General features: G+C 43.4%; 1 protein-coding gene across 8 annotated transcripts in view; it reads left to right on the top strand.

Moving 5' to 3' along the window:
* The window catches only part of LOC128324039 (rho GTPase-activating protein 39-like), a 126,901-nt gene that overhangs the window by 54,568 nt on the left and 44,643 nt on the right, over window positions 1-27,690 (top strand). For 7 of the 8 annotated variants that reach the window (XM_053248137.1, XM_053248130.1, XM_053248133.1 and 4 more), the window contains one exon: window positions 21,948-22,346. In XM_053248137.1, coding sequence (XP_053104112.1) covers window positions 21,948-22,346 — 399 coding nt within the window. Of the gene's footprint in view, window positions 1-7,022; window positions 7,098-21,947; window positions 22,347-27,690 lie in introns of those variants that run through there. The other variant, XM_053248136.1, reaches the window with a different exon arrangement.

The following is a 27,690-nucleotide window of genomic DNA, read 5'->3' as shown; positions in this document are numbered from 1 at the left end:
CTCTGGAAATGCTGAGGATTGAACTTGGGACCTCATGTATGCAAAGCATGTATTATATCACTGCATTCCCAAAGTTCAGATTCAAGGCCATCAACACATGTGCACTGTCGAAACAAAACTTGCAAGCAGATTTTAGTGAAAGACTTTCCCACACATTTTTAACTTGTGACTTGTAGGTGCACTACCATTGGTGAAAACATTAACACTTAAGTAGCTCTTCTGCCGGAGTTCCTCATCATTTTGTCCCTCTCCTGCATTCACTTGTGCGATAGAGATAAAGAATACTAAAATTCCTTCCCTGGGGATGTTCCTGAGATAGATCATATTAATTTCATAGATTTCTTTATATTATATCCTATATAATAAAAGCCTAGACCGTGATCCCGTGTGCCCGTGTCTTTTTGGGCCGTTCTGGGCATGCGCGGAGCGCATGCGCAGATCGGCCCAAAAAGATGTGGGCGGCCATGTTGGACCAGGCCGCCAGAGAAGAGGAGTGCGGGCCGAGGTGGTGGTGGCTGCGGCGGGGCGATTGGCCTTGATGGCGGCGGCTGCCGCCACAGCGAGACCGGGAGGAGCAGAAGCAGCAGGCGGAGAGTGCGGCCAAGGCGGCGGCGGAGCCGCGGCCTCGACCAAAGGTGGTGGGCCGAGGAGTGCGGGCCGAGGTGGGGGTGGCCGCGGCGGGGCGACTGGCCCTGATGGCGGCCGCCGCCACCACGGCGAAAAGGCCAGGAGGAGCAGAAGCGGCGGGCAGAGAGTGCGGCCGAAGTTGGCAGGCCGAGGAGTGCGCCCAAGGCGGGTGAGGCGGCAGCGGGCAACCCCCCCACACTAGAGCCCGTTATTACAACGGGCTAACACATACTAGTTGTACTATATTTTGACAGTTAAGATTTAGTTTACAACTTGTGGCTCAGGCACTTTATCAGAAATCTTGTAAATTTCTTTAGGATTCAGATATTTATTTCTCATTCACCTCAACTCCTGCCAACAAAATCTTTGTTTAGACTTTGATTAATTAATTAATCTTAATTAATTTGGATTAAGCAGGGAATCCACAAGTTGCAATGATGTTTAAGGCTGCAATACAGCACACACTTACTTGAGAGTAAGCCCCATTGAACAGAATGGGATTTAATGCAAAATGAACAGGCAAGGGATTGGGCTGTACAGGCCTCATTTTAATAGAGCCCTTCAGAGTTTCTGCTTTTACCTTTCAAACTCAGATTGTTTTTCTGATGCTGATACCTTTCTATGAATGTGTTGATTCTCTCCTGTTCCTTATGCCCTTCTGCTTTCTCTTATTTGTTACTTCTCCAAGATGTCTTATGTATATAATTTAGGCAAAGAATTAAAACTACAAATCAAAGACAGAAAAACAGTGCAAGAGCTAAACACTGTCCAGCCATAACTACTACTAAATGGAAGAGTTATGTTTTTCACCCTTCCAAAAAGCCAACAAAATTCAAAAAAAGCCAACAAAAACGAGAACGCAGGTAAGATGATTGGAGATGGTGTGAAGATCAGTGTGAGGAGGAGTGGTCTCTGAGGTATGTGTGAACCAGGCCACAAAGTGCTATAAAGGTCAGCACCTTGAGTTGAGCCTGGAAACATATTGACAGCCAGTGCAGTTGGAACTGAATAGGTTGTGTATATGTAACTTTCTTCATCCATTGGTCCATCTAGTTCAGCATTGTTGACACTGACTGGCACTTGTTCTTCAGGGTTTCAGGCCAGGATCTTTCCCTGTCCTCCTTGGAGATTTCAGTCATTGAACCTGGGATCTTATGCATGTAAAGTGTGTGCCATACCACAGAGCTACAGCCTGTCCCAAGCTTCTGAGTTGTTTTCAAGTGTAACTTCTTATAAAATATATTACAGTAGTCAGGCACTGCAGTGCAAGCTATAAAATATGGGCTTAGCATCTGTGTATCTCCGGGATCGCATCTCTCGGCCAGTTGTATCCTGACCTGTGAAGTCTTCTCAGCTGGCCCTCCTTAGTATCCCAGGTCCTGGTGTAGTGCGTGGTGCCTGGGCCCATAGGAGGGCCTTCTCTGTGGCCGCCCCTCTTTGGAATACTCTTCCCCCTCCCCCAGATTCGTTCAGCCCCCTCCCTGGCCACTTTTAAGGCCCTTCTTAAGACCCACTTGTTTCACCAGGTGTTTGCCCTTTAATTATTATTATTATTATTTTAATTAATTGTTCTTGTTTTTGTTATTCACTGCGTAGAGTCTTTGGAGGAGGTGGTATATAAGAAAATTTTAATAAATAAATAAATAATTGAAGTAGTCACGTGAATTAAAACATGGCTTGTCATGATTGTTGTTAGATGTCTCATTGTTTTCCGCCTGTGGACACCAAAAGAACACTGCCCACAAACTAAACTTTGTTTTTGAAGTGCTTTGCAGTCAAAGGTTAATGTAGCTAGGAGAGAAAAACAAGCTATAGTTAGCAGCAATGCAAACAAACTTATGGATGAATGCAGCTGGAATATTTTTTTGAAGTTGCTTTCTATAGCTTACCCCCTAGCTACAAATATTCCATCCTCCCTCTTTCCCAGGAAATAACAATACAGTACTACAACTGACAGACATTGTTTTTAGAGCCAAATTTTGCTAACTTTGCTCTTGGCCAAAGGCATCATGAGTACAATGGTATGTCTCAGATTGTTTCATAAACTAACCATTACATGTTTGCTATTTTTCACTTTTAAGTAGAAGCTATTTAAATCCCTTTGTCCTTTCCATACATTACCATATAATTATGCCCAAATCCTCTAACGGCAATTTTCACAAAGTATGAAGTAGATCTCCCTTTGAAAACAAAGCGGTTGCTATTCAAGGCACATGTCTTTGTCTGATCCTTACCCTAGATTGTGTATATGTTGAAATATAGGCAAAACACAGTATAGATGGCCCTCATTATCCACAGGGGTTCTATTTTGGCCTACAGCCACAGATAATGAGACCTTGAGTCAATGGGAATTGGGGGATTAGGTACCTCAAGGTTAAAAAAAAAAGGGCTGAAAATGCGGATAGAAGGCAGAAATAAGTGAAGTGAAGTACCATACCATGCTCTGCAAGTCTCCAGCTGTCCAGCAATGCCCCTCAAAATTCCTCCAATTTTCCATGAAACATCATAAGGGGAATTTTTTTTTAAAGAAAGAGCCACAAAATGCTTCCATCTTGAAAAATGGTGGCCAGAAATGACATTGGAAGTAATGTCTGACCACCCAGGAACTGCTTAAAGGTGAATTTTGCCTTTTTTTAGAACAGCGAATAACGAGATCAGGTCTCCATTGCCCGAATGCAGATATGTGAAACTGCGGGCGCCAGGACCACAGATAACGAGGTCCACCTTTACAGATCTGTTCCTCTCTTCAGTGCAGTCCTATGCATGTTTACTTGGAATTAAGTCATACTAAGTTCAAAGGGGCAGTCTGAATCCCTGTAACTTTGACCAGTGTGGGCATTTCTGTTGAATGATCCTGGGAATGAGTTGAGCAATTCCTTATTTTAAAAAGGTTTTTTTACAATAAGATTTATTTGAACGGCCTTCCTTGGTCATTCAGATTAGAGCTTTCTTAAAGCTCTTTATAAAACCAATGCACTGATCCCACACTCTCCAATTCTATTGAGCTTAGGAGGGGAAATGCATTTTGTTTACTTGCAGTTGTAAATATTTGTTTCACAGCCAACTTTAGGGAATGTGTTCTAGACCCTGGCCACGTGCCATCCTTTCTCTATCCTCTCAATATTTTATGTTTTTATTTCTTGGTTTAAAAAAAAATCTAGGCATATCCTGCATTTGCATATCCTAAAACTACTTGTTTAATTGACTGACTTTTATTTATTTTAAAATTTAACATGTATATCCTGCTCTTCCTCCATGGAGCCCAGAGCAGTATACATGATTATGTTTCTCCTCACAACAGTCCTTTGAGGTAGATTAGGCTGAGAGAGAAGTGACTGGCTCAGAGACACCCAGTGAGTTTTATGGCTGAATGGGGATTTGAACTTGGGTCTCCCTGGTCTTAGTCCAATACTCTAACCACTATACCACACTGGCTTCTTTCCCATTCCCATGTCCAAAGCTCCAGTTGTTGTTTTTTAAATGTTATAAGATAGAAATACAGGATAACTGTAAAGATGAATAGGATATTTTTTACAATAATTACTCTTTAGTGAGGCCTGAAACAAGATGTTAGTGTGCCACCTCATTAGAGGAGAGGCTGTTGAGCCAGCCATGAGGTTCTTCCTCCCTCCTGAAACAGCTGTCCTGAATAGTGCAGGAAGGGGAGATCTTTTGACCTCATTATACACATATCTCTAGTCCTAATTTATTTGTTTATTTAATAAAATAAATTACTTTAAGATTTTAGAGGCATGAACAGGACAATTCCTCCCCGACTACCGCTGACTTCTGTTTTCCTGTTGTTTTCAACTGATCCTTTATGCTCGGTTTTAACTACAGCTGCCTTCAACCATAGAATTAATAGATTCACAATGCCTGTCCAGTGTTTGGGTTTCTTTGGGCATCTCCCTTGAAATCCACTATTTAAGTATAGCTGTGACTGGGTAAAAACAGTATGAGGCTGTTCTCATGTGCAGCCTAACCAATGCTAGGGACGCCCAGCCTGGGTAAGGCTGCATGTAAGAACCACCAGTATCAGGCTTGATTCTGGCTGGCCAGTGCTGCCTAACCCACCTCTTAAATGAGGTTAAGGGAGTGAGCGCTCCATTTCCTTGTTTGTGTGCCAGCACTGGCTGCTTTCAGCCAGCCCTGAAGCACTGATGGGCGCCCATCCATCACTGGGGGAATCCCCACAATGCACCGCGCACTTGGATGGTGCATTGTGGGATATCCAGGGGCTGGGACAATGCATCCTGGCCCCCGTGCCTCTGCACTGCACAGGGGTAGGATCTGGGCTTGTAATTCATGCACCCAGCACCACAGGATGATCATCTGCTGAGGAGTTAAGCTTTGCAAGGCTTCCTCCACAGCTGCCCTCACATTTGGTTGTGATAATGGCCCCTATGTCTTCTAAGAAAAGGTACTTTAAAAGACAGTAGCAAAAAAGCTCGCTCTGCATACAATGCGATCAGTTTACCTTTTAAAAATCTATTATATTAATTCTCCAGGGTGTGCCTTGGAATGTGCGCCCCGGCACCCAGCTGATTGGCTAGGCGGCAGAGGTGCCTGATTGGCTGAGGCGCACCCAGGAGAATTGGCTGGCTGGGCGACTGCGGAGGTGAGGCGGTGGTGAGCCCGACCACAGTGGTTGCAGCGGGCCCAACCGTGGGAGGTGAGGCGGCGGCAGGCCGCGGAGGCAAGGCAGCAGTGGGCCTGGCCGCAGCGGCGGCACCCGGCCCGGCAGCCTGGGCCTGGCCGGAGACTGGGGCAGGTGGGGGGCAGGGAGAGGTAGCCGGCCCCAAAGAGTGCACAGATGCTCTGTGTGGGGGTCGGCTAGTCTTTTTGTAATGTCCTGAGCAGTTTGAAATCTCCAAGGGCCATTTGGGGCATGTTAAAGAATGTGTTTTGTTTTCAGCTTAGAAGCAGACCTACTTTTGTGTACATAGGGAGCCCCCCTAGAATCTAAAAACTGCTGCCCAATTTTTGAGTGGCCCTATTTAAAACCCAAACTATTAAGCATTTAACCACCTTAGTTTGCAGTTAGAAGGAATAAATGCGACCTGCAAGAAATTGTTGCATTTCCTCAACTTTAATGCACACCTCTAGGATACTGTAAGCTAATAAAAGCTAAAGCAGGCCGGTTCCCTCTTCCCTCCCTCTCTGATGTTGTCTCCCCACCCCCACCCCAACTGCTATCTTCAACACCCTGTGGCTCTTGGGGTGGCTGCTAACTGTGCTCAGTGCCCCCCCCCTTTTTGGAGGCAGGCTTCTTTTACAAGTTTCTACATGCCTAGGGAGTATGCAGAAAATACTACCAGATTTTTGAGTGAACCCATTTTGCTTCTGATCTTGGCAGGTGCGCAGTTACCTGAGATTGCTATTAGGATATATAATGATGATGGTAGGCTAGAAAGACAGCCATTTCCCCAGGAAATCATATGTTGATTGTAGCCTTTCTCTGAGACCACACTACAGAGAGAATTTGTCTCTCTCATTCTAATATCCTCCCCACCCCCCTATTTTTAATAGCAATTTTGAGTTTTTGCAAAATGCATACGACTTCCAATATCAGGCTCACACAATTTTTGCAGTAAATGTAATATTCATCCTGCCTTTTCTTCAGCAGTACTAGTCCTTTATATTACTGGGATGAAGGATGGAGAAGTGGACTGCCTACTTTCTTCCTCCCAGCCTACACAAATGCCTCCCTTCCCTATTGGGAGTAAAGTGTAGTGGTTGGGCTAGGACTGGGTCTAAAACCTAGGTCTAAATCCCCATGCAGTTGTGAAGCTCACTCAGTGTCCATGGGCCAGTCAAATTCTCTCAGCATAACCTGCCTAACAGGGTTGTGAGGATAAAGGGGGGGATCTGTGTATCCCATCCATGTATATCACTCTGAGCTCCTTAGAGGAAGGGTGGTGGATATAAGTGTAATTCATAATAACAATGGTTATTAGTATGTACATGGTCTCAGAGGTATTGTGAGGCTAGTAGATGTATGCTAGCTCCAGGACTGTTTGGGGGAAAGTGGTGGGTGTCCATTGGATCCTTCTATACTTTTGGCATTTTATATCAGAAATGACCTCCACCATGCCCGGATGATTTCTCTTACTCTGGTATGCTATTCAGATGGACTGTAAATACCATATAGAGCATTCCCAACCTCAGGAGTAAGTTCTAATCATGGATCCTTAACCCACCTTTTAAATACGAGCATTCTACATAATCCTGCTCAAAACTATAATTCAGGCTGCAGTTTGACCAGCTTGACATTTTCAGTCCTGTTGCAACACAGACAATGGTATGTGGCAGCAAGGACTGATACAACTCAGCCTGAAGTTTGTCTTGTCTTGTTTTTTCTCCCTTCATGATTTCTGACTTAATCAGCTTTTCTGCCTTTTTGCTGGACACAACCCATTAAATCTTTCCAGTTGGCAAAGCTTGGAGCACAGTCAGAAAAGGAAGAAAAGGTGAGGTAACTATGAGAAATAATTGAATTTACTGGGAGCTCTCATACTGCTTTGGTCCCTTCCAGGACTGTCGTTCTGTGCTTATAATATCTCTGATCTGGAAAATCTACAGTTTATCTACAGCTTATTTCTCCTAAACAGCAGATAGGAGGTAAGGATGTTCACGAACCTGTTCAGAGGCCTGTAAAAGGGCCTCTGAACAGGTTCGAACACCGAGGGGGGTTCGAAGTTTGAGGCACGGGGGTCCCACTTTCAGGGTGGCGGAGGGTGCACTTACCCCTCTCACCACTTTCCCACCCACCAGTGCTTGTTGCCCGTAAAAGCCTTCAGAGCAGCAGTGTACCTCCCTGCCGCCCTTTCTCCCTCTTCGGCTGGAAGTGGCCGGAAGTACTGGGTGCGCAACGTGCACACGTGCACCCGATACTTCTGGCCACTTTCAGCCGAAGAGGGGGGAAGGGGCAGCACGGAGGTACACTGCCACCCCGAAGGCTTTTACAGGCAATGAGTGCCAGTGGCAGAAAAGTGGGGGGAGGGTAAGTGCACCCTCTCCTGCACTTAAAGCGGCACCGCTAACCCACTCGAGCCACCCCCACCTGGTTCCGTGCACATCCCTAATAGGAGGTGTAAACGTTTGAGATCCCCCTACAGATGGGCTCTCACATGCAGAATGCATTTCTGGTTTGTTTGTTTTTTTAAATCCCTGCACATACAAAACTGGCATGATGAGAAGAAAGCGAAACACTTACCCTTCTCCCTGACATCTAGTTTTCTGTGTGCAGGGAAATGTTTTGTGATCCTTTTTGCTTTACTCATTGGTCAGGACTTCCACTTTTTACAGGGTGTGGATCTCCTGTAATGGTGTTCAAGATACTAAAGTCTGCTTACAATTCTGCAGTTTGATTTTGGAAATTCTGATTGTGGTTTTAGCCTGGACTTTAAACTTGTTTACTTAATTGGGTTAATTTTATTAGTGTTGTTTTATATTGTATCTATTTTATTGTTATGAGCTGCCCCGAGTAACCACAAGTGAGCTAATTTGTGGACTGTCTAACTGATTTGGACCAAATTTTGTACAGTTGTAGGGACATATAGGGACACCTCAACGACGTAGTTTGTGATGATGTCATCCACCCCAGTTGAAGATGGTGGACATGTGAGTGTTGGAGGTGAAAGCTTGCCAGCTTGTCAACTGCCTAACCGATCTGGACCAAATTTAGTCCAGTTGTAGGGATAGTGAAAAGAAAGTAGGCAGATTAGTTCTTACCAGAACTACTTGTTTCCTTTTGAACAAATGGCTTCTGTGCCCTGTCACAAATCTCTTTTGTTGTTGTACTTTTTCTCTACTGCTGTTTTCCATCGGGCATTAGGAGGTCAGAGCTGCTGTTTGAATGTATTGGTCTAAAGTGGGCTCCTGGAACTTGTGGCACAGTTCTTTAGATCCAGACCAGTGCATGGAACTTTCTACAGCTTCCATGAACACTGGTGTGCAGCCAGCCACCTGCTCCCTGTCCCACAACATTGTAGAAGCAGATTTTCACAACCTTGCAGAAGGAAGAAACAGCATATGGCCATAGTGCCATATGCTGTTTGTTACACAGTACTCCAGCTAGCTCCCATGCACATATGCTTCACCTCCCAGATCAACAGCTTCTGTCCCTGGGCTAGCCTTATTTCACATGCCACCCGGTTGGGTTGATCTGCTGAGAATCTGGTATCCCCAGTGGAGGACTGAGTTGTGAGTTGTGGAGGTAGAAAAGTGTATGTGCACTCAAGGCCTTATGCCTTGATAAAAGGGAAGTAATTACAATGCATTATAATTCTCATTATTCCTGCTTCACAATTTAGTACATTATTATTATTATGTTACACAGTCAGACAGGTGTTATTGACTGGTTTGTTTTATCCAGACATCGAGTCCTTCCCAAGGACCTGGGATGCCAGAATTTTATTGTCAATGTTGTTGCTGTTGTTATAGATATCGTCGCAGAATATAGGCTGTTCCCAGTAAAGCTGCTTTTTGTAATTGGCTGATGGTGATTTCTGTGGCCCCTATGGTGTTGAGGTGCTCTTCAAGGTCTTTTGGAACTGCACCCAGGGCGCCAATGACCACTGGGATGATTTTGGTCTTTTTCTGCCACAGCCTTTCAATTTCAATTTGTAGATCTTTGTATTTGGTGATTTTTTCTATTTCTTTTTCTTCTATTCTGCTATCCCCTGCTATTGCTATGTCGATTATTTTCACTTGTTTTTCTTTCTTCTCAACTACAGTTATATCTGGTGTATTGTGTGGCAGATGTTTGTCTGTTTGTAGTCGGAGGTCTACAGATTTTTGCATCTTCATTTTCTTCAACTTTTTCAATTGTATGGTCCCACCAATTTTTGGCTACAGGTAGCTTGTATTTTTTGCAGATGTTCCAGTGTATCATCCCTGCTACTTTGTCATGCCTTTGTTTGTATTCAGTCTGTGCGATCTTTTTACAACAGCTGATTAGGTGGTCCACTGTTTCATCTGCTTCTTTAAAAAGGCGGCACTTGCTGTTTGTGGTTGATTTTTCGACTTTTGCTCTTATTGCATTTGTTCTTAGTGCCTGTTCTTGTGCAGCCAGTATTAAACCCTCTGTTTCTTTCTTCAAGTTGCCATTCTTAAGCCATTGCCAGGTCTTGGTGATGTCTGATTTTCCACTTATATTGTGCAAATATTGACCATATTTTTCCATGGCTTATTTTTCTATTTTTCTGCTCGGTTCTTGACTTGTTCTTTCTTATAGGCCTGCTTTGTTTCATTGGTGTTGAATAGTTTCGCATTAATGACCATTTGAAGTGCATCTTCTTCACTGTCCTTGATATATTCTTCAAGGCCTCTTTTCTCCTCCTCTACTGTTGTTGTTGTTGTTATTTCATTTATATCCCGCTCTTCCTCCAAGGAGCCCAGAGCTGTGTACTACATACTTGAGTATCTCTTTCACAACAACCCTGTAAAGTAGTTTAGGCTGAGAGAGAAGTGACTGACCCAGAGTCACCCAGCTAGTTTCATGGCTGAATGGGGATTTGAACTCGGGTCTCCCTGGTCCTAGTCCAGCACTCTAACCACTACACCACGCTGGCTCTCTAACATTACCAAAGTTCCCTGTGCCTAGTGAGAAATGTCATTTCTGACTTCTCTTAACTATGACTACTCTAACTTGAACATTTTTCCTTCATGTAGTGTGGTGGTTGCAACCACTTCTTTCTTGTATCTTATGATAGTTAACTGAGTCTTGTATGTTGAAAAGCTTAGCGATGGATGATGTAAGAGAACCAGTCAGAAATCCAAGCTGCTTATTGGACCTTAAATAGCATGTTCCACAAACACAGTGGATTCTTATTTGCTGCTAGGTATGATTCATGAGCCACCGTGGAGCAGTGCCAGCATGAGGATTACTTGGCTGTACTTTACTGTATAGTATTTAAATAGGAGAACTCATAAAATCCTCTTCATTCCAAAGACAGCTGTGTCTGCTGAATGGAAAAAGTAGTCAGCCTTGATTTGAAAAAGGATATGTTACCACAGCATGGCCGTGCAAATACCTTGTGATAAAATGTAAATCTGTAAGAAGCATAGAAGCATTCAAACTGAATAAGTGCAGGGATATAAAAGCCTTTTTGAATCTAGTTTCTTTCCCTCTCATTTGCTGCCTTACAGACAGCCTTAATACTTTCAGTTGATCAGACACTATATTCTTGCAACTGATCAATCTTAGAGGACCACTGACTGGAATTCCACCCCACTCCACACCCAGTGATGGCAGGACTTGCAGCCTGCTCCCTTTCTGCTAGGGACCTGCACAAAACAGGTTTTGTGTTTTGTTTTGAGCTCAAAACAAAATGCAGATGGCCAAAACGTTTCTTCAAGAGTGGTCAACCTGGTTGTTTTGAGAGAACAACTGTTTCTCGAAACATTTTGAGTGTTTTGGCCGTAGGGAGCAATGGGGAAATTCAAAACACCCAATTGCTCCCCATGGGTAGCTCCTAGGGACACCAAAGTGGGTTAGGTAGTAGGGCACAATGGGTGCTACTTACCACCCAATCCACAAAAAAAATGGGCAAGCAGGTGATTTTAAACACATTTTTAACCTTTCCCGAAAACCCCTATAGGACCCTATCCTATTGGGGAAAGGTTTTTTTTTAAAAAATTAACCACCCACCCGCTTGCCCATTTCTTCTGTGTGGTAGGTAGCAACCATCATGCCCTACCACCTAACCCACTTTGTGTACCTAGGAGCTACCCATGGGGAACAAGGTGTGTGTGTGTGTGTGGGGGGGTGTTTTGAGTTTCCCCATTGTTCCCAATGGCTGAAACAAACTTCATTCACAGATTGCACACACAAGTGTTGCAATGCATTTTGCAACCCTGCCTTGAAAAACACTGAAAAGGGAATCTATCGCTTCCAACACATAACACTCATTTCAAACATAGTCCAAAAATGGCCTAAAAAGAATCACTGACCCAGAATCTACTGCCAGCCACAGTGCCTGTGCTACAGTAACATAATTGGCAGAAGTTGCTCTCTCACACACAATTATGACTGTCTTTCCTTCCTAGCATTGCAACAGCTGCCACAGCAGCACCCTTTCCAGCAAGCATAGCCATACGCTCAACTAGAGCAACTTCAGCCACATTTTGACTGAGTACACCTTGCAGTGCAGATTGCAGAGCAGCCCAGAGCAGTGAGTGAAGCACAAGTTAGTCTCAAAGCCAGACATGGAGCTCATCACAGCAATCACCAAGAAATAATTGTAATTGGTTTTATTCTATGAAACTGTTTTGTTTGTTTTTATATTGCATCTTAGATTATGTATACCACCTAGGTATATATCAGATGGCATATAAATATAAATATGATAAATATTTCACACACACACACACACACACACACACACACAGACAGCTGTCACTGTCCAGACTGCAAGCCAATTGGAAGTCTGTGCCAGAAAACCAATCAGCAAGAGGAAAACAGGCCTCCAAAATTGTGCCTGAAACGTCAAAATGTTTCGAATTGAAAGGGAGTTGTTCTGTGCCAAGTTCAAAATAGGCCCTTTATTAAAAGGGCATTTTGTTTTGGGCTTGAGACACTCAAAGCAGCCCATTTTGAGTTGAAATATTTTGATGGCGAAACTTTTTGCACATCCCTACTTTCTGCCTTGATTTGGTGGACATAACTATGTATGTAGTCTGACTAGTTGAGTTTACATTTGTTGGCTTTGGGTTTTTAAAATACATGTTACTGTGTTCAATTGAAGTTGTGGATATAACTGAAAAGCTGCGTCTTGAACCAATTGCTTGTTAATATAAATCCTGGAACAAATAGTGCCTTGCAGTTTGATTATAGAGGCATATTCTTCACTTGAGTGGCTGGTACTAGGGATGTGCCCGAATAGGCTTCGGCACCGGTGGGGGTACTACTTTAAGGGCGGGGGAGGGTGTACTCACTCCCCCGCCGCGTTTCCCCCGCCGGCGCTCTCCAAATTTCAAGCCCCTCGGGGCGGCAGCGGTCCTCCCTGCCACCCCGTTCCCCTCGTCGGCCGGAAGTGGCCGGAAGTCGTGAGCGCGCGTGCGTCCGCCTGCCGTGCGCGTGCACGCACAACGGGCGCCTGCGCGCTCACGACTTCCGGCCGACTGGGGGAACGGGGCGGCAGGGAGGAATGCTGCCGCCCCAAGGGGCTTGAAATTTGGAGAGCGCCGGCGGGGGAAACGCAGTGCGGGGGGGTGAGTACACCCTCCCCCGCCCTTAAGGTAGTACCCCCGCCGGTGCTGAAGCACCGAATCCTGCCCCAGCGCCGAAACATTTCGGAGGCCTTTACAATGGCCTCTGAAACGTTTTGGGCACAAGCCTAGCTGGTACTCCTGTTTAGTGCAGAACCAGAAGTGTGATCACTGGCAACCAAAAAAGGAAGCTCCCGTGTTGAGGATGGGGTTTTGTGCCCTTTGTGTTCTGCACCACCTGTCCTGACTTACTCTATTGTGTGGATTGTGAGTGACCACTGCAACTTTGTAAACAGGAGCTGTGTAACTTGTGGAGGATCTGATGTGCTGAATCAGTGCATCAGAACTTGCTAAAAAGAAAAACATGAAGACCTGCCTAGGAGGACTTGGGGTATATCCAGTTGCACCAGTACAATGTCACAGTGTATTACAGTACATTGATCTCACAATGAGATAGTACCAGCCACAGGGCTCTGTGGGCACCAGGAGTCGAAATGGACTTGTCGACACACTTTACCTTTACTAAGGAAACATCTTCCAAAGGTTGTATGTGTCCAAATTATACTTGCACCATGCACCAAAATTGTCATATTGGGCAATCGGTTCAAGTGTATCTCAGAAATACAATATGGAGCTACATTTAAATAGGCTGATCTGGTTTAGAGTGACACTTTCAAAAGATGAAGCCCAGCTGCTCCATGTCTAAGCCTTATGCTCTTATCTACTGTATCATCTTGAGTCAGGTTTGATTATTACAAAGATTTGAGTGTGTGCATGCCTGAGAATGTTCTACCAGTGTCCAGCTATTTATAAGAAAGTGGGGCACCCTTTTGGCAGTGATGAGAACTGAGTCAGGTTCTTATAACTTTGATCTAGCATGCATATTGCCCTCCTCTATTTGTAAGCTTGAATTTTCAAAGCATGACAAATACTAGGCCTCAGGGGGGAAATTTTTCAACAACATATTTTTCAACAATCAATTTTTTCAACAATGGGCTCACTCTTGGTCTAATGTCCAATCTCCTCTCCTGTGTTCCCTTTAACAGGATTCCCAGATGTTGTTGACTACAGGTCCCAGCATCCCCAGCTACAATATCCTTTGCTTGGGGGTTATGGGAGTTGTAGTCAACAACATCTGGGGATCCCTGTTAGAGGGAGCACTGCTCCTCTCATAAATACAGGTTAGATGTTAATTTCCTAAAAGCTGGTGCATTCTTTCTACATTTGCAGTGGCTAGTGGTTTTTAGCAAAACCACCAGCTTGACAAGAAAGAAGTAGATCAGTTACAGTTACTCATCCTGTACTCTGAAGATTGATTGATTAAGTGTCATCAAGTCCGTGTCGACTCTTAGCGACTGCATAGATAGATTCTCTCCAGGATGATCTGTCTTCGACTTGGCCTTTAAGGTCTCTCAGTAGTGCATTCATTGCTGTCGCAATCGAGTCCATCCACCTTGCTACCGGTCATCCTCTTCTTCTCTTTCCTTCAATTTTCCCCAGCATGATAGACTTCTCAAGGGAGCTGGGTCTTCGTATAATGTGTCCAAAGTATGATCGTTTGAGCCTGGTCTTTTGTGCCTTGAGTGAAAATTCTGGATTGATTTGTTCTATGATCCATTTGTTTGTTTTCCTGGCTGTCCATGGTATCCTCAAAAGTCTTCTCCAACACTGAAGTTCAAAAGCATCAATGCTTTTTCTGAGCTATCAGAGTGGTTTCGTCAGTGTAGCGCAGGTTATTGATGTTTCTTCCTCCAACTTTAAAACCACACTCTGAAGATACAACAGTGATAAATAGTATAATACTAGAGCATTTTATAGCACACATTTTGAATGTACAAATTGTTTCACATGTATTATCATGACATAATCCTTACAAGAATCCTGTAAAATGAATAAGTAGTAATATCTCCACATTGCAGTTGGGGAAATGAAGTTGAGAGGGAGTGGCTTGCCTAAAGCCACCTGGTGAGTTCATGGTTGAGGCAAGATTCAAACCCAGAAAGTCCTGATTTGTAGCTCAGTGTATGCCGTTTGCCAACTGGGGACTCATCACAGACAAACAGGAGAGTGAGAAATTAGCTTGGTCTGTATTGGGCAATTTGAAAAGCAGTTCATTTGTAGCTGCTTGTGAAGAGTGTGGAATCTGAAGGCTTTCAAGAAAAAGCTGGACAAGCATCTCTTAGCAGTGCCTGAGGTATGAAAGGTCTGATCCTAGGACAGAATCTGTAGCAGTTCTATATTTCTATTTTTGTGGACCATTCTAGCATCTTAAGAACAATGTGAAATTCCAAAAGCATGACTAAGAAATTTGGAGGTTAAAATGCAGGAAATACTCAGAGGCTCAATAATGCTTTTATAGGCCAAGCACCAGAGCCAGTTGGATCCTGGTGCCAGGCCATTGCTGCATGATGTGATTACCCAACATGCTATCCAGCTGAGCATTTGGTTAGTTTGTTTCATGTTTGTACAAGCACAGGGCCCTGGCAGGAGGCGTGGAGAGCTAATTACAGGTATATTAGTGCATTTTGATCAGGTGTGCTATGCTTCTTTTAAATACAACGAGTTATCCTGTACATTCAGATTTCCCTTGTCAGTGTGCCAAATGCTTGCACTTTCTCTTTCCAACATTATTTATTCTCCAGGCTGCTTGTATCAATCAAACTAGATTTATGGCTTGTGCCAAATGTGGTTTTGATTTAACTTTTTCTACTTGGTTTATGAATTAAGCACAAAAAACCCTACATCAAAATCATATAAAAACAAATATTAAAAATAAAGACATTTTAAGTATTATACAGAAACAGGAACATAAAAGCCAATGTACCAGGAGGTCAAACCTTATTCAGAGTATTGTTGACATTATACTTCCTGTGCCCTGGATCTTTTGATCCTGAGTTTAAAGGGCATCACTAAATGATCTTGAATTCTGTTTACTGCGGTTGGAATTGGTCCTTTTCTGCCTCCTGCCTGAAGTAAAACTAGCAAAACATGAATCAACTGTGAGAGAGTCTTACTATGCCTTGCTAATACCTGATACTGTCTGTCTTGTCTCTGTTAGGCCTTTGCAGTGACATGTAATTATTGCTCTCCGCCCCTCTAATCTGTCTGCATGTACTAAAATACAGTCTGATCCATGCTTGTAATTAGCCACTCACCTGATCTGCTGGCTGTGGTAAATAAAAACTGACTTGAGGCAATTCTTTCATTTTCTCTTAAGGTTATATAGGAGACAAAGCCCACCCTGTGCAGAGTCTCCAGAGTTTGGAGCTCTGTGTTTAGAATGGGAGGTAGAAAGGCAGCACAGCGCCAAGGGAACCCATTCCTTCTGAGAAGAAGAGTTGAGGGTGTGGAGAGGAGAATGAGATGACAGAGAATCATGTGGGTTTCTCAGAGAAGATCTAAAAGTTGCATTGATTTTTCTCAAAAATTAAATTAGAAATTACTAAACAGATTTACTGATGCCCTAAATAGATAGTGGTCTGATATGTGGCATGTTGTTTGACCTATATGACTCCACCATATTAATTTCCCACACTGTATCTGAAAACGTTTTTCCAGCAGCCAAATAGAAATTTGTTACTGCATGCAAACACACACACACACACACTTGGCAGATCTCTTTTTTGAAGACCCACTGGGATGTGCACAGCACAATGAGACTTTATGAAAGCACCTGCAGAATAAACAAAGTGTAGCAAGCAGCGTCTCAGAGGACATTTGTTTTCTGCTTTTCCACTAGCTTTCTTTAGAGCTCCTGACATTATAGATTGTTTGATTATTTGGTTGTTTGTTTGTTTAACATCTTTGTATACCACCCCAAACTCACTTCTCTGCATGGTTTACAATAAAAACAGTACAAATTAAAAATAGAATTAAAACATTAACACATTAAAACAATTTACAATTTAACACATTGTTAAAAACTGTTTAAAACTTTTGAAACCTGTAAATCTAATTTAAAGCCTAGGCAAACAGATGTGTATTAATTGCCTTTTTACAAGTTGTCAGAGATGGGGAGGCTCTTATTTCAACAGGGAGTGCATTCCAAAGCCAAAGAAGCAGATAACAATAAAAATCAAATCATTGATGTAATGTAGCCATGCTAGCTTGGGATAAGCAAAAACTTTTTGCTCCCGTCTGTCTTTAGCCCCATGTTATGCTGTTATTTGAACTTCTATGGCCTTGAAACTTACATTATATTATACCTTTATAACATTGTATGACACCATTATACCATACCGCAGGAACCATGAATATTGCAATGCCCAAGTTTTTGTGAAAACAGAGGCATTAACCATAATTGTTTCTGCAGATATACAAATAGACATTCAATTCTGCCACTTAAATTAGTTGAAAGCACTATGTTTTACACAGACATGCTCAGAAGATGGATGATTTTTTTTAACGAAACTCTTAATAAGATACTTCCCATTGACCTGCAGAAACCAAATTGTGAAGGGAATGTGTGGCTGCTGCTGCTGGATGTCTCCACGTGTGCCAGCTGCACCACGGCAACCAGGAGGCTCTGGGCTACCAGGAGCCGCCTCTACTGTCCCCCTCCAGATCCATCTGTGGATCTCGTCAGAAGTCTCGTGAGAGGGGACTCAGGACTCTCATGAAACTTTCAACAAGATCCACAGATGGAGCTGGAGAAGGATGGAGGATACCAGGCCAAGGGGTAGGGTTTGGCAGTGGCAGCAAAAGTGGGATTTTGGCAGGCCTCCCTGGGATGCCAGGAATCCGTTTTTTAAATCGTGGCTGAAAAGAAATGAGATATCATCAAAATAGAAGCTCTTCTGACCAAAATTCACCACCTTTTGTGGCAGAACTTTTAATATTGCACAGGACACACCTACTGTCCCACCTCTAGAACTGCAGGTGTATAGCTATGAATGTTCTAGAAGCAAACTGAATCTCAGTTACCAGCTCTTCTACTTTTTATTTTCAATTCTATGGTCGTTGAGATTTTCAGTTAGGTTTTCAATTCTTTGGTCTTTGAGATTTCTCTTATATCGTGTAAGGCTGAGTTTTCATTTTTGCAAAAGTTGTATATCTTCCTTGGTTATAAAGGACAGTGGTATTCTATACAGGCTTAACATGAAAACACAGATGAATGCATTTGCTTTAGAGGGCATGGAGGATCATGATCTCTAGGACATGACTGAAATGTGTTGTTTTTAACAGTGGTCACAAGCCTCATCAGAGACAAGGTTATTTTAAAGTCTTCTTAAAGTCTCAGTGATCAACAAACTAATCTGAGAAAGATTGGCATAAACCCCTGAACTTCTCATAACTTCCCATTTAATTTAGCAAGGTTTGTACAGAATAGTTTACCATCCTACAACGGAGGGCATTACTTTACAAGAGGTAATCCATAGACAGCCCTACAGAAGGTAAATGCAGCTGCAAGAGTCTTAACTGGTTTGAGATTCTTGGGCCATATTACATCAGTCCTTTGTCAGCTGCACTGGTTTCTAGACTGCTTCCGGGTGTGATTCAGGATGCTAGTGAATTCTGGTCATTTTTTAAAAGGTTGAAACTTTTAAAAATAAACTCCCCATCATGGAAAAACTCCTGTTTCTAGTTGAGTGTTTTAATGGCAGACTGGTAAGTCTGTGAAATTCTCTTGTAAAAGAAAGTATGATGAAAGACACAAACTACATGTGCACCTGATGCTGGTCCTGCTGTCTCAGCCTGCCCTGCAGAAGAGCGAAAGACCCCAGTGAAGACCTGTTAAGTATGTACTGGATATTAAATGCACAAGAGCATCCAGTGCCCAAAGAGAGCCTCATGTAGTTGCTTCCTTTGTGTTTGAGCTTCACAGAGAATAAGACAGGGATGTTGATTGGACTCTTACCTTGTGTACGTGATTGCAGATTGCCCCACAATCTCAGTAATGTTGTAAAACAAAACAATAATGATGAAAATGGCAACATTTAATTTGCTATCTGGAACAGGAATACATGTATTCCAATATCTGGAACATCAGTTGTTAAATTCTAATTCTGTAAGCTGCCTTGAATTTTGTGGGGAAATTCAGGGCATAAAAATTTAAAATAAGCAAATAGCTAACATTCCAGTTAGTTGGAACACCAGACTACTGGGGAGAAGCTTGTAAAAATTTGCCAACCACCACCTGCCTTTTATGTCTGCCTCCTGGAGCCAGAAGCTACAAGAAATAGCAGCTTCAGTGAGGAAACCTCCATCTGTGAAGGACTCTAACGTCTGGCTGCTTCAGCAGCTATTTCCAGGCCAGCATACACTTGCAGCTGGAACATCTGGAGATGTTTGTCCTTGCCCCCTTCCAGTTCCTTATGGGTCTGCCTGCTGGAACCAGGAGCTGCAGGAGATATTGGCAGCCAGGAAGAAGAAGCCCACCGCCCCCCAATAGGGGAATCGTAATATTTTCATAAAATAAATAACAATATTTGACGGAACGAACTTGGAGCACTGGTTTCATATTAGGCAATTAAGAGCCAACTGTACTGTGTCAGCAATATAGGTATTTACTTGAATTTCAATAACAGATACAAATACATACAAGTAACTGAAAAACATAATGGGGGTGGGGGGAATGGGCATCTGTAATCAGGAAATAAATAAGAAGCTATATTAGCACTTGAAAATATGAGTCCTGGGTTTTCCATTGACCATTTTGGAAAATCTGACCATTTATATTCAGGCTTAACACTAGATTTAAAAGCTCATTATTGGGACTGGACTTGCAAATTTTGGCCTAGATCAGGGGTGCACAAATCAAATGTCCCAGTGGGCTGGAACCAACCATGACTTGGTGCGTGGGGCCAAGGTCAGTTTTCAGTGTATTATTGAATTAAACTTAATTAATAATGTTTTAAAAAGCAATTGTTTTGTGGATCTTTCCCCCTCATTAAGGGACCCACAATTTTAACCAAAGATTGATTGATTGTTTAAGTGCCATCAAGTTGGTGTCAACTCTTAGCGACCACATAGGTAGATTCTCTCCAGGATGATCTGTCTTCAACTTGGCCTTTAAGGTGTCTCAGTGGTGCATTCATTGCTGTTGTAATCGAGTCCATCCACCTTGCTGCTGGTCCTCTTCTTCTCTTTCCTTCAATTTCCCCCAGCATTATGGACTTCTCAAGGGAAGTGGATCTTCATATAATGTGTTCAAAGTATGATAGTTTGAGCCTGGTCATTTGTGTCTCGAGTGAAACTTCTGGATTGATTTGTTCTATGATCCATTTGTTTGTTTTCCTGGCTGCTCATGGTATCCTCAAAAGTCTTCTCCAAAAGTGTCAAAACTTTTTCCAAGGATAGTGGTTGGAAAATACATGCATAGGATGGCATTGTAAGACAGTTTCTGGAGAAAAGAGGGAACAAGCCAAGAGCTCTTCATGTCTCCTGCTGCTGTTGCAGGATATTCCTACATGGGGGCGAGCAAAAAAAGTCCTCATGGGTCGGATTTGGCCTGAGGGCCTTAGGTTGTGTAGGCTGGCCTAGATGGATAGGCCAGGTTAAAGGGGCTGAGAAACTGTATGAATTATGGCTGTGTAACTGTGATAACAGAAGAGAAGATTTTGAACATCTTGTTAGAAACATTTTAATGCAGACAGGATAGCTGTTAATGACTTGCATGTCTATATGTAACTATACAGGACATTTTGTAGCAACTTCTTGGTCTGCTCTGTGTTGGAGAGAGATCCTGTGTTTACACTGCTTCAGTGGGGGCAGGGAGCAATCATGCCTTTCTGTGGCATGTTGAACAGGACAAAATACAATCTGTGAGTGTACTAAGAATTTCCCTGACAAAGCAGTAGCATTCAGGTCAGACAAAGTTGGAGCCTCTGTTGTTTATACTTCTGAGAACAATGCTTTGGTATTTAAAGGCTCCCAGACATTAATTCCCATACTACAGCCCCCCACCCCCTCGGGCTGCTGATACAATTTACTGCTAGCTCTGTCTAATCCCCCATCATCTCAACAACTATGCAGTTTATCCTATTTAAATGTTAGTTTAAAGGAGTCTATAGTGGAGAAAGTATCTCCTTTTGAATTATATTGGATGGTTGAGCTTGTAATTATTAATACTTTGAGGCCTTTGGGGGGTCTTTATCCATTGCAACAAAAAAACAACAACACAACAACCTCATTGTGAATAGAACAGTTGGATTTTTCTGTGTTTTGCAGTTAGAAAACTGCCAGTTCATGCCTGAAGGAGGTAGCATGGTAGCGACTTGGAATAGAACCGTAGAGAAAGCTCCACATGCAAGCAATTTGTACGAAGCGGCTTCTGCAGATGGCATGGTGAAAATTTTCCAAACTATATTAGGAGCCTTTGTGCAAACTGCTTGCTGTGTGAAGCTACCTTTGTTGTATTTCATCTGGTTGCCATTCTGCGTACTGAGGCTGTTCTTACAATCAGCCAAAACTGGGCTAAGGAAGTTGAGCCCAGTCTTGGCTGATCGTAAGAACTGCTGGGATCACACCCAATCCCAGCAGCGCTTCAGTGGCAAACCCGCCAAAGAGGCCAGCCTCTTATATGGGATTAAGAGAGCAAGCTATACTTTAGCCCAATTTTTCGATCGTCTGGTAGTACTGGCTGCTTGCAGCTGGGGCTCGGATACTGTGGGGCTCCCACCTGTCAGCAGGAGGATACCCAGAATGCACTGCACACTCATGCGGTGCATCATGGGATTTCCAGGGGCCAGGACAACGTATCCTGGCCCCCGACCCTCCATGCTACAGTGGAGGATTGTCTGGGTGCGTGATCCACCCAGGTCCTTCGACAGATTGTCTGCAGGGAAGATAAGATTAGTGAACCTTCCTCCTTGCTTGCCTGCCAAGCCCTTCTCATGGATCGTGAGAAAGGGTTCACTATAGGTCAGAATCTGCCCTAAGAGATTTCTGATGTACTAGATTATGGTTTGCACAAGGTTAGCTTGTGGTAGCTTGTCTGCTCAGCCTTTCATATGTGTTTCATATATGTTCACATCTTTTACAACCATCAGACAGTTCTTATGTTCTGTAAAGGAACCTACGGGTTCCAAATCCAGCCATTTGCGTGGTCCTGACAAGACTCTCTTGTGCTTTCAGCCAAAACTAATTGTGTCTTTTCTTTATTTCAGCTCAGATTGGGTGGAGATAATTGAGCCTCGTTCTCGGGAGCGAATGTATGTCAACTTGACAACTGGCGAGTGTGGCTGGGAGCCTCCACCCAACCTCAGAGTTCGTCAGTCTGATGAGAACCAGTGGTGGGAGCTCTTTGATCAAAACAACAACCGTTTCTACTACTACAATGCTATCACGCAGCAGACAGTGTGGCATAGGCCACAAGGCTGTGATATTGTGCCACTGGCCCAGCTTCAAGCCATGAAACGCAATTCTCAGTCTGATTTCCGGGCATCCCAACACAGGGGAAGCACAAGTAGTGATGGGCGAAACACTCCAATCCAAATGGCCCTTTTACAAGAGATGGAGAAGGGTAAAGACGACAACAGCCTGGAGAAGAGGCCAGAGACTGGAAGGTAAACAGCCTTCAAACCTCTCTTTTGTTAGTAATGAATTGAGTGTCCTTACCCACATACATTCCCTGCTTTCGGAAGAGTCTTAAGACACAGATAGTCTTGAAGGCTGATCTGCACTTATTTGATAGTTGATTGTGGAAAATAAGTGGTTCTGATGTCTGTCCTACTCAGGAAAACCCCTGGGACAGCAGTCTTGAGCAAAAGTAATTTAGGCAGATGCTCTGTGGTGAATCTAACAGAATCTCAGAAAATCCCTTTGTAAAGATGTGCAAATGCTATGTGAACTAGGGTGTTAGATGTGGATGGGAGAAACCTAGGTTCAAATAATCACTTCATGAAGACTGGGTGATCTTGAGCACTGCTTCACAGATTATTGTGAGGAAAAGTGGGCTCCTTGGAGGAAAGGTGGAATACAAATGTAATAAATAATAGTAAAACCCACTTGAACCATAGCTTATGTGGGGAAGCAGGATGCACATAAGAGATACAGTTGCTGAAGACTGAGGATATCTGCATTAGGTTTGTAAGGAGAAAAATCTTTTAAATGTTCTGAAGATATTGTTTGAAATGTGAGAATCTCTTTAACAAACTTCAGTAAGCATGTTTGTTCCTTGCTGATTAAGACAAGCATTGTTGTATGAAGAAAGCGGCTGCAGGTTGTCATGAGCTCATACTGTGTTTAAAAGACCTTGTATCCTCAAAACGTCATGAATTAGGGAACAGAATAAACTTCATAAGAATATCTTTTTGTGAAAAGAGTTGTACACAGAAATTGGCTAGACTGATGTAAAGGTTATCAGGAAAGATTTTGAAAATATATCTCACTTGACTACTTGCATGATTGTGTTGATAATGATATTTTGTGTTTAGTTTGCATCCTCTCATCTCTGCTCTGCCTTGCAGAGCTTATGTGGACACTAATGGAACTTGGAAGTTATTAGATTTTCTTTCACTTTCCTTGGTTTTGGTGGTATTGAAAGCCTTTAAATGTGAGTCTTAGCCGTTTTTCTCTCTGAACAGGGTCAGAGAACTGTGGATTCAGGCCATTTTAGAGGTAATAACCCACTAATATTTTGTTTCCATCATGTGAAATGTTAGAATGCAATCCAAGCATCTTTACAAGCATCCCACATTTTATGACAGCTGATTTGTGCATTCCACAAGATACAAGAGTAGTTGTATGTCTGAATACTTCCACATAATCTTTTGGTGGAATTAGAACATTTGGTTTTAAGCTAGCTTCAAAGCCTCATAAATCTTTTGATCAAGAGCATGAAGCACACATATTGAATAGCCACAGGTGTGGGGGGAGAGAGGGGTGTTTTGGAGAGGGAGAGATAGTTGCTGTTTTCCACGAATGACTTATGGTTTGTCCTGACAGCCCCCTTAGGAACATAGGAAGCTGCCTTATACTGAGTCAGACCATTGGTCCATCTAGATCAGTACTGGCTACACCTACTGGCAGTGACTCTCCCACCCCTACTTGGAGGTGCCAGGAAGTGAACTTGGGACCTAGATGCTCTTCCACTGGACTATGGTCTTACAGTGCTCAGGATGCAATGCAGGCTTTTGGGCAATTGTCACTGCTTGTGGCAGAAGTTGAGTGAGTGATGCTGCCATGGCCATGCTCTGATGGGATTGCTAAAGGAGGTTGCGATAGACCTCTTTCCAGAAGCAAGAATACCCTTCCAGTGTCTGTGCTGCTGACAACTACAGTGTTTAAAGAGGCTAGGAGACTGGCCAGCAAGGGCTGATAACTGTAACTCCCTTGAAGGGGAGGAGCCAGTGAAGCTACCAAGAAGTGGGGGGTGGGAGAAGAGGACTAAAGTGGCAGTGAAAATCTCCTCCTTTCTCCCCTCTATGTCTGAGGTCACTAGGGGCGATGGAAGGCCACCTCCAGAAGCATGCCAGGGAGTGAGCAGTTACACATAGTTCTATTACTCTGAAGGGTGATAGGACATTCCTTAACACACAGCATGCTGGAAGGGAGCCCACAGCTTAAGCAGGGCTTCCAGATTCTGGCTAGGACTTGCAATGGCAACATTCTTTCTCCAAACTGCAGCTGTCCACACCATTCTTTCGTTTGCCTCCCTCTGTAAGCCTTGTTGTACTGGAGGCCCAGAGAGCAGTGCTTAAAATCATCAATCTTAAACATGTCAACAACTTTCTAAAGAAACCATAACTGGATTCTAGCTCGTTTAGGTAGCTCACACTTTTCTATCCCCTGAGAGGGCAGTCCACCAATAATGAATTTTATTTCTTGTGCTGTCGTTGTCAATTGCTGTTGTGTCTTTTAGTAGCAGGCAGCATAGCTCTGTGGAAAACAAGATCTTTGCTTCAAGCCAAGGGCGTTTCTCCAACTGTATTTGTCCATGGGATTTGTCCATAAACTGTGTCAATTAAAAAAAACATTTTAAAAATCCTTTTCTTTTCCTTTTTGTCACAATTTCTCACTCTCTTCCCCCCCTCACAAAAATGTGTATTACATGTATAGTTACACAACCAGAGTACATTTTAATACATGTAATATCTATAACTCCATGTATTATATGTAAGGGATGTATTTTATGTATTTTATTGATATTGTTCTGCTTGTAGTTAAGTAAAATATTCTTAGGAACATAGGAAGTTATATTGAGAAACATAGGGAGCCTTATATTGAGTCAGACCACTGGTTTATCTAGCTTAGTATTGTCTTCACTGACTGGTAGCAGGCCTCCAAGGTTTCAGGCAGGAGTCTTTCCCAGCCCTGAGTTCTGCACCTTCACAGAAACTTTTTAGAACTCAGCCTCATGAGTTTTGGCACAAGCAGAGGTGTGGCTTTTGCCTGAGCTGCTTCAATGACCATGGAGTTTGGAACTGGGTAACAGAAGAGGAAAGAGCAGTCCTATGCCTGGACCCGATACATGATCTCGAAGTGGAGATCTGCATAAGAACAGCCCTGCTGGATCATACCTAAGCCCTATCCAGGCATCCTGTTTCACACCGTGGCCCACAAGATGCCTCTGAGAAGCCCACAGGTGAGGGTATGCCCTCTCTCCTACTGCTACTCCCCTGCACTGATATTTATAGGCATCTTGCCTCTGAGGCTGGAGGTGGCCTATTACTGTTCTCCATAAATTTGTCTAAGCCTCTTTTAAAGCCATCCAAGCTAGTGGCCATCACCACATTCCCATGGCAGAGATTTCCATAAGTTAATTATGCACTGTGTGAAAAAGTACTTCCTTCTGTTGGTCCTAAATTTCCTGAACTTCAGTTTCATGGGATGACTCCTGGTTCTAGTATTGTGAGAGAGGGAGAAAAATTCCTCTCTGTCCACTCTCTCTACTCCATGTACAATTTTATACACCTCTAACATGTGTTCCTGTAGTCGCCTCTTTGCCAAACTAACAAGCCCCAGATGCTGTAGCCTTGCCTCATAATGACGGTGCTCCAGGCCCCTGATCAGTTTGGTTGCCCTCTTCTGCACCTTTTCCAGCTCTACAATGTTCTTCATAGGACACATCAATTGTCTTGAACTTGTCTTGAGAAAATCAGTCTATAGTAGCAGCTTGTTTTGCCTACTTGGTACAACATTCTCTGCTGTCTGTGTGAGTGTTTATCGAGCCTTGCACCATACAGAAAAAGTAGATGAATGGAAACAGAGGAAAGCAAAGGATCACAGAAATAATTAGGACATTTATTTTATAAAAAATAAACTGTATATTAAGGATCAGAAAAGGTGAAGCAGAGGGCAACCAAGATGATCAGAGTGCTAGAACACTTTCCTTATGAAGTAAGGCTACAACCTTTAGGGCTTTTTAGTTTAGAAAAAAAAAGATAACTAAGAGGAGACATGATAGAGTTTTATAAAATTATGCATGGTTTGTAGAACGTGCATGGGGAGAAGTTCTTCTTCCTCTCTTACAACACTAGAATCAGAAAGTTTGATTGCTCCATGATTTAATCAGTTCGTTTGCATAAAGCAAAAGAGGCATTCATGCAACTTGTCAAATTTTACGTTTCACACATGTTCCTCTTTGCTGTTAATCTCTGCAAGGGGAAAAGTAACATGTGAAAAGGCATCAGTTTGAAGTAGTCTGGTCTGATGCTCTTGCTAGGAGGTTAGCTGGAGGGCATTATAGTACTGTGATGACTACATTCTCACTTTTGGGTTTGATGACTGGCCTGGAGTTGCATGCTAGGATGCTCTGAAACACAATAAAAATCTGATGGATTCATTTGCCCAGCTGGTCTTGTGTGTTGGCTCTTAAATTCTTCACTTTTCCTGCTCTTTCCTCCCACCAGTGGTCTTGAGAGAAACTGGGCAAAAGGAAGACTAATACTTACTAATAAGCCTCTAATAATCCCCCACATAGAACTCCCTCCCCAGTACTTTGTGGTTTAAAGTGAAGAGGGATGCCTGGAATGATTTCTGCCTTCTAGATTGCATCTCCTCAGGACAAAACCCTGCCCCATTCCCTTACAAAACTTATTGGAAAGGCTTGCCAGATCCCAAGCATATATTTAGCTTTTAACAGTTCTGGGGGATGCCAGAGTGTGCAGCAGTTTTTCTTCTTGCCAAGATACATCAACCATCAAGTCTTCCATTATTCTCTCTCACCTCCTGTAGCAAGCTGGATTCCAGTTTTGGCCCACAGCATCAGGTAGGAATAGTGGACACTGTTGCATGGTTTCTTGAGATCTGTTTAGAAAATAATTTTAACTACCTTAATCCACACAGAACATCTGCACACTAGTATATGATTGCTCCCCCCTCACCCTCTGCCAGAGCCCCCTCTCCTCAGATCTCTCCACCCCCACCTGAGCCACACTCCTGCTCCTCCTCTTCCATCCCATTGCTTCCATCCCCCTCACCCCTCTTGGTTGCGGCTGCAGTGTTGCTGGCGCCTATTGGCCAGGCTGCAACCCTCTATCCCCAGAGACCTCCCCACCCTCACCCAAGATCTGCTTCTCCCCACAGGAGCATCAGCAGCAGTGGTTGACTGGGCCCTTCCTCACTGCTGCCACTGCCATGGCCGCTCATTGCCCTCAGGCCACTGACAGGCCCATGCTCGTCCCTTGCCTGCCTGCCTCCGCCAATGACCTCAGTAGCACCAAACAGCAGCAGTTGTTGTCTGGGCCCTTCCTTGCTGCTGCCACCGCCATCATGGCCGCTCGTTCTCCTCAAGCTGCTGACATGCTTGGGCCAGTTGCTCGCCTTTCCTTCTTTCTCTCTTCCCCTTCCTTCTTTTTTTCTTTCTCTCTCACTTTCTCTCTCCCTTCCTGAGTTAACAGATCTTGTTCATCTTGTTTCCTCATCTAATTCACACAACGGCAGCCTCCTTCTCCTGAAGGGACTCTT

The sequence above is a fragment of the Hemicordylus capensis genome, chromosome 4, assembly GCF_027244095.1.
Source record: "Hemicordylus capensis ecotype Gifberg chromosome 4, rHemCap1.1.pri, whole genome shotgun sequence".
In the NCBI taxonomy this organism is placed as follows: domain Eukaryota; kingdom Metazoa; phylum Chordata; class Lepidosauria; order Squamata; family Cordylidae; genus Hemicordylus; species Hemicordylus capensis.
Note: the sequence above shows the minus strand (reverse complement) of the source record. Positions and strands in the feature narration are given on the sequence as shown.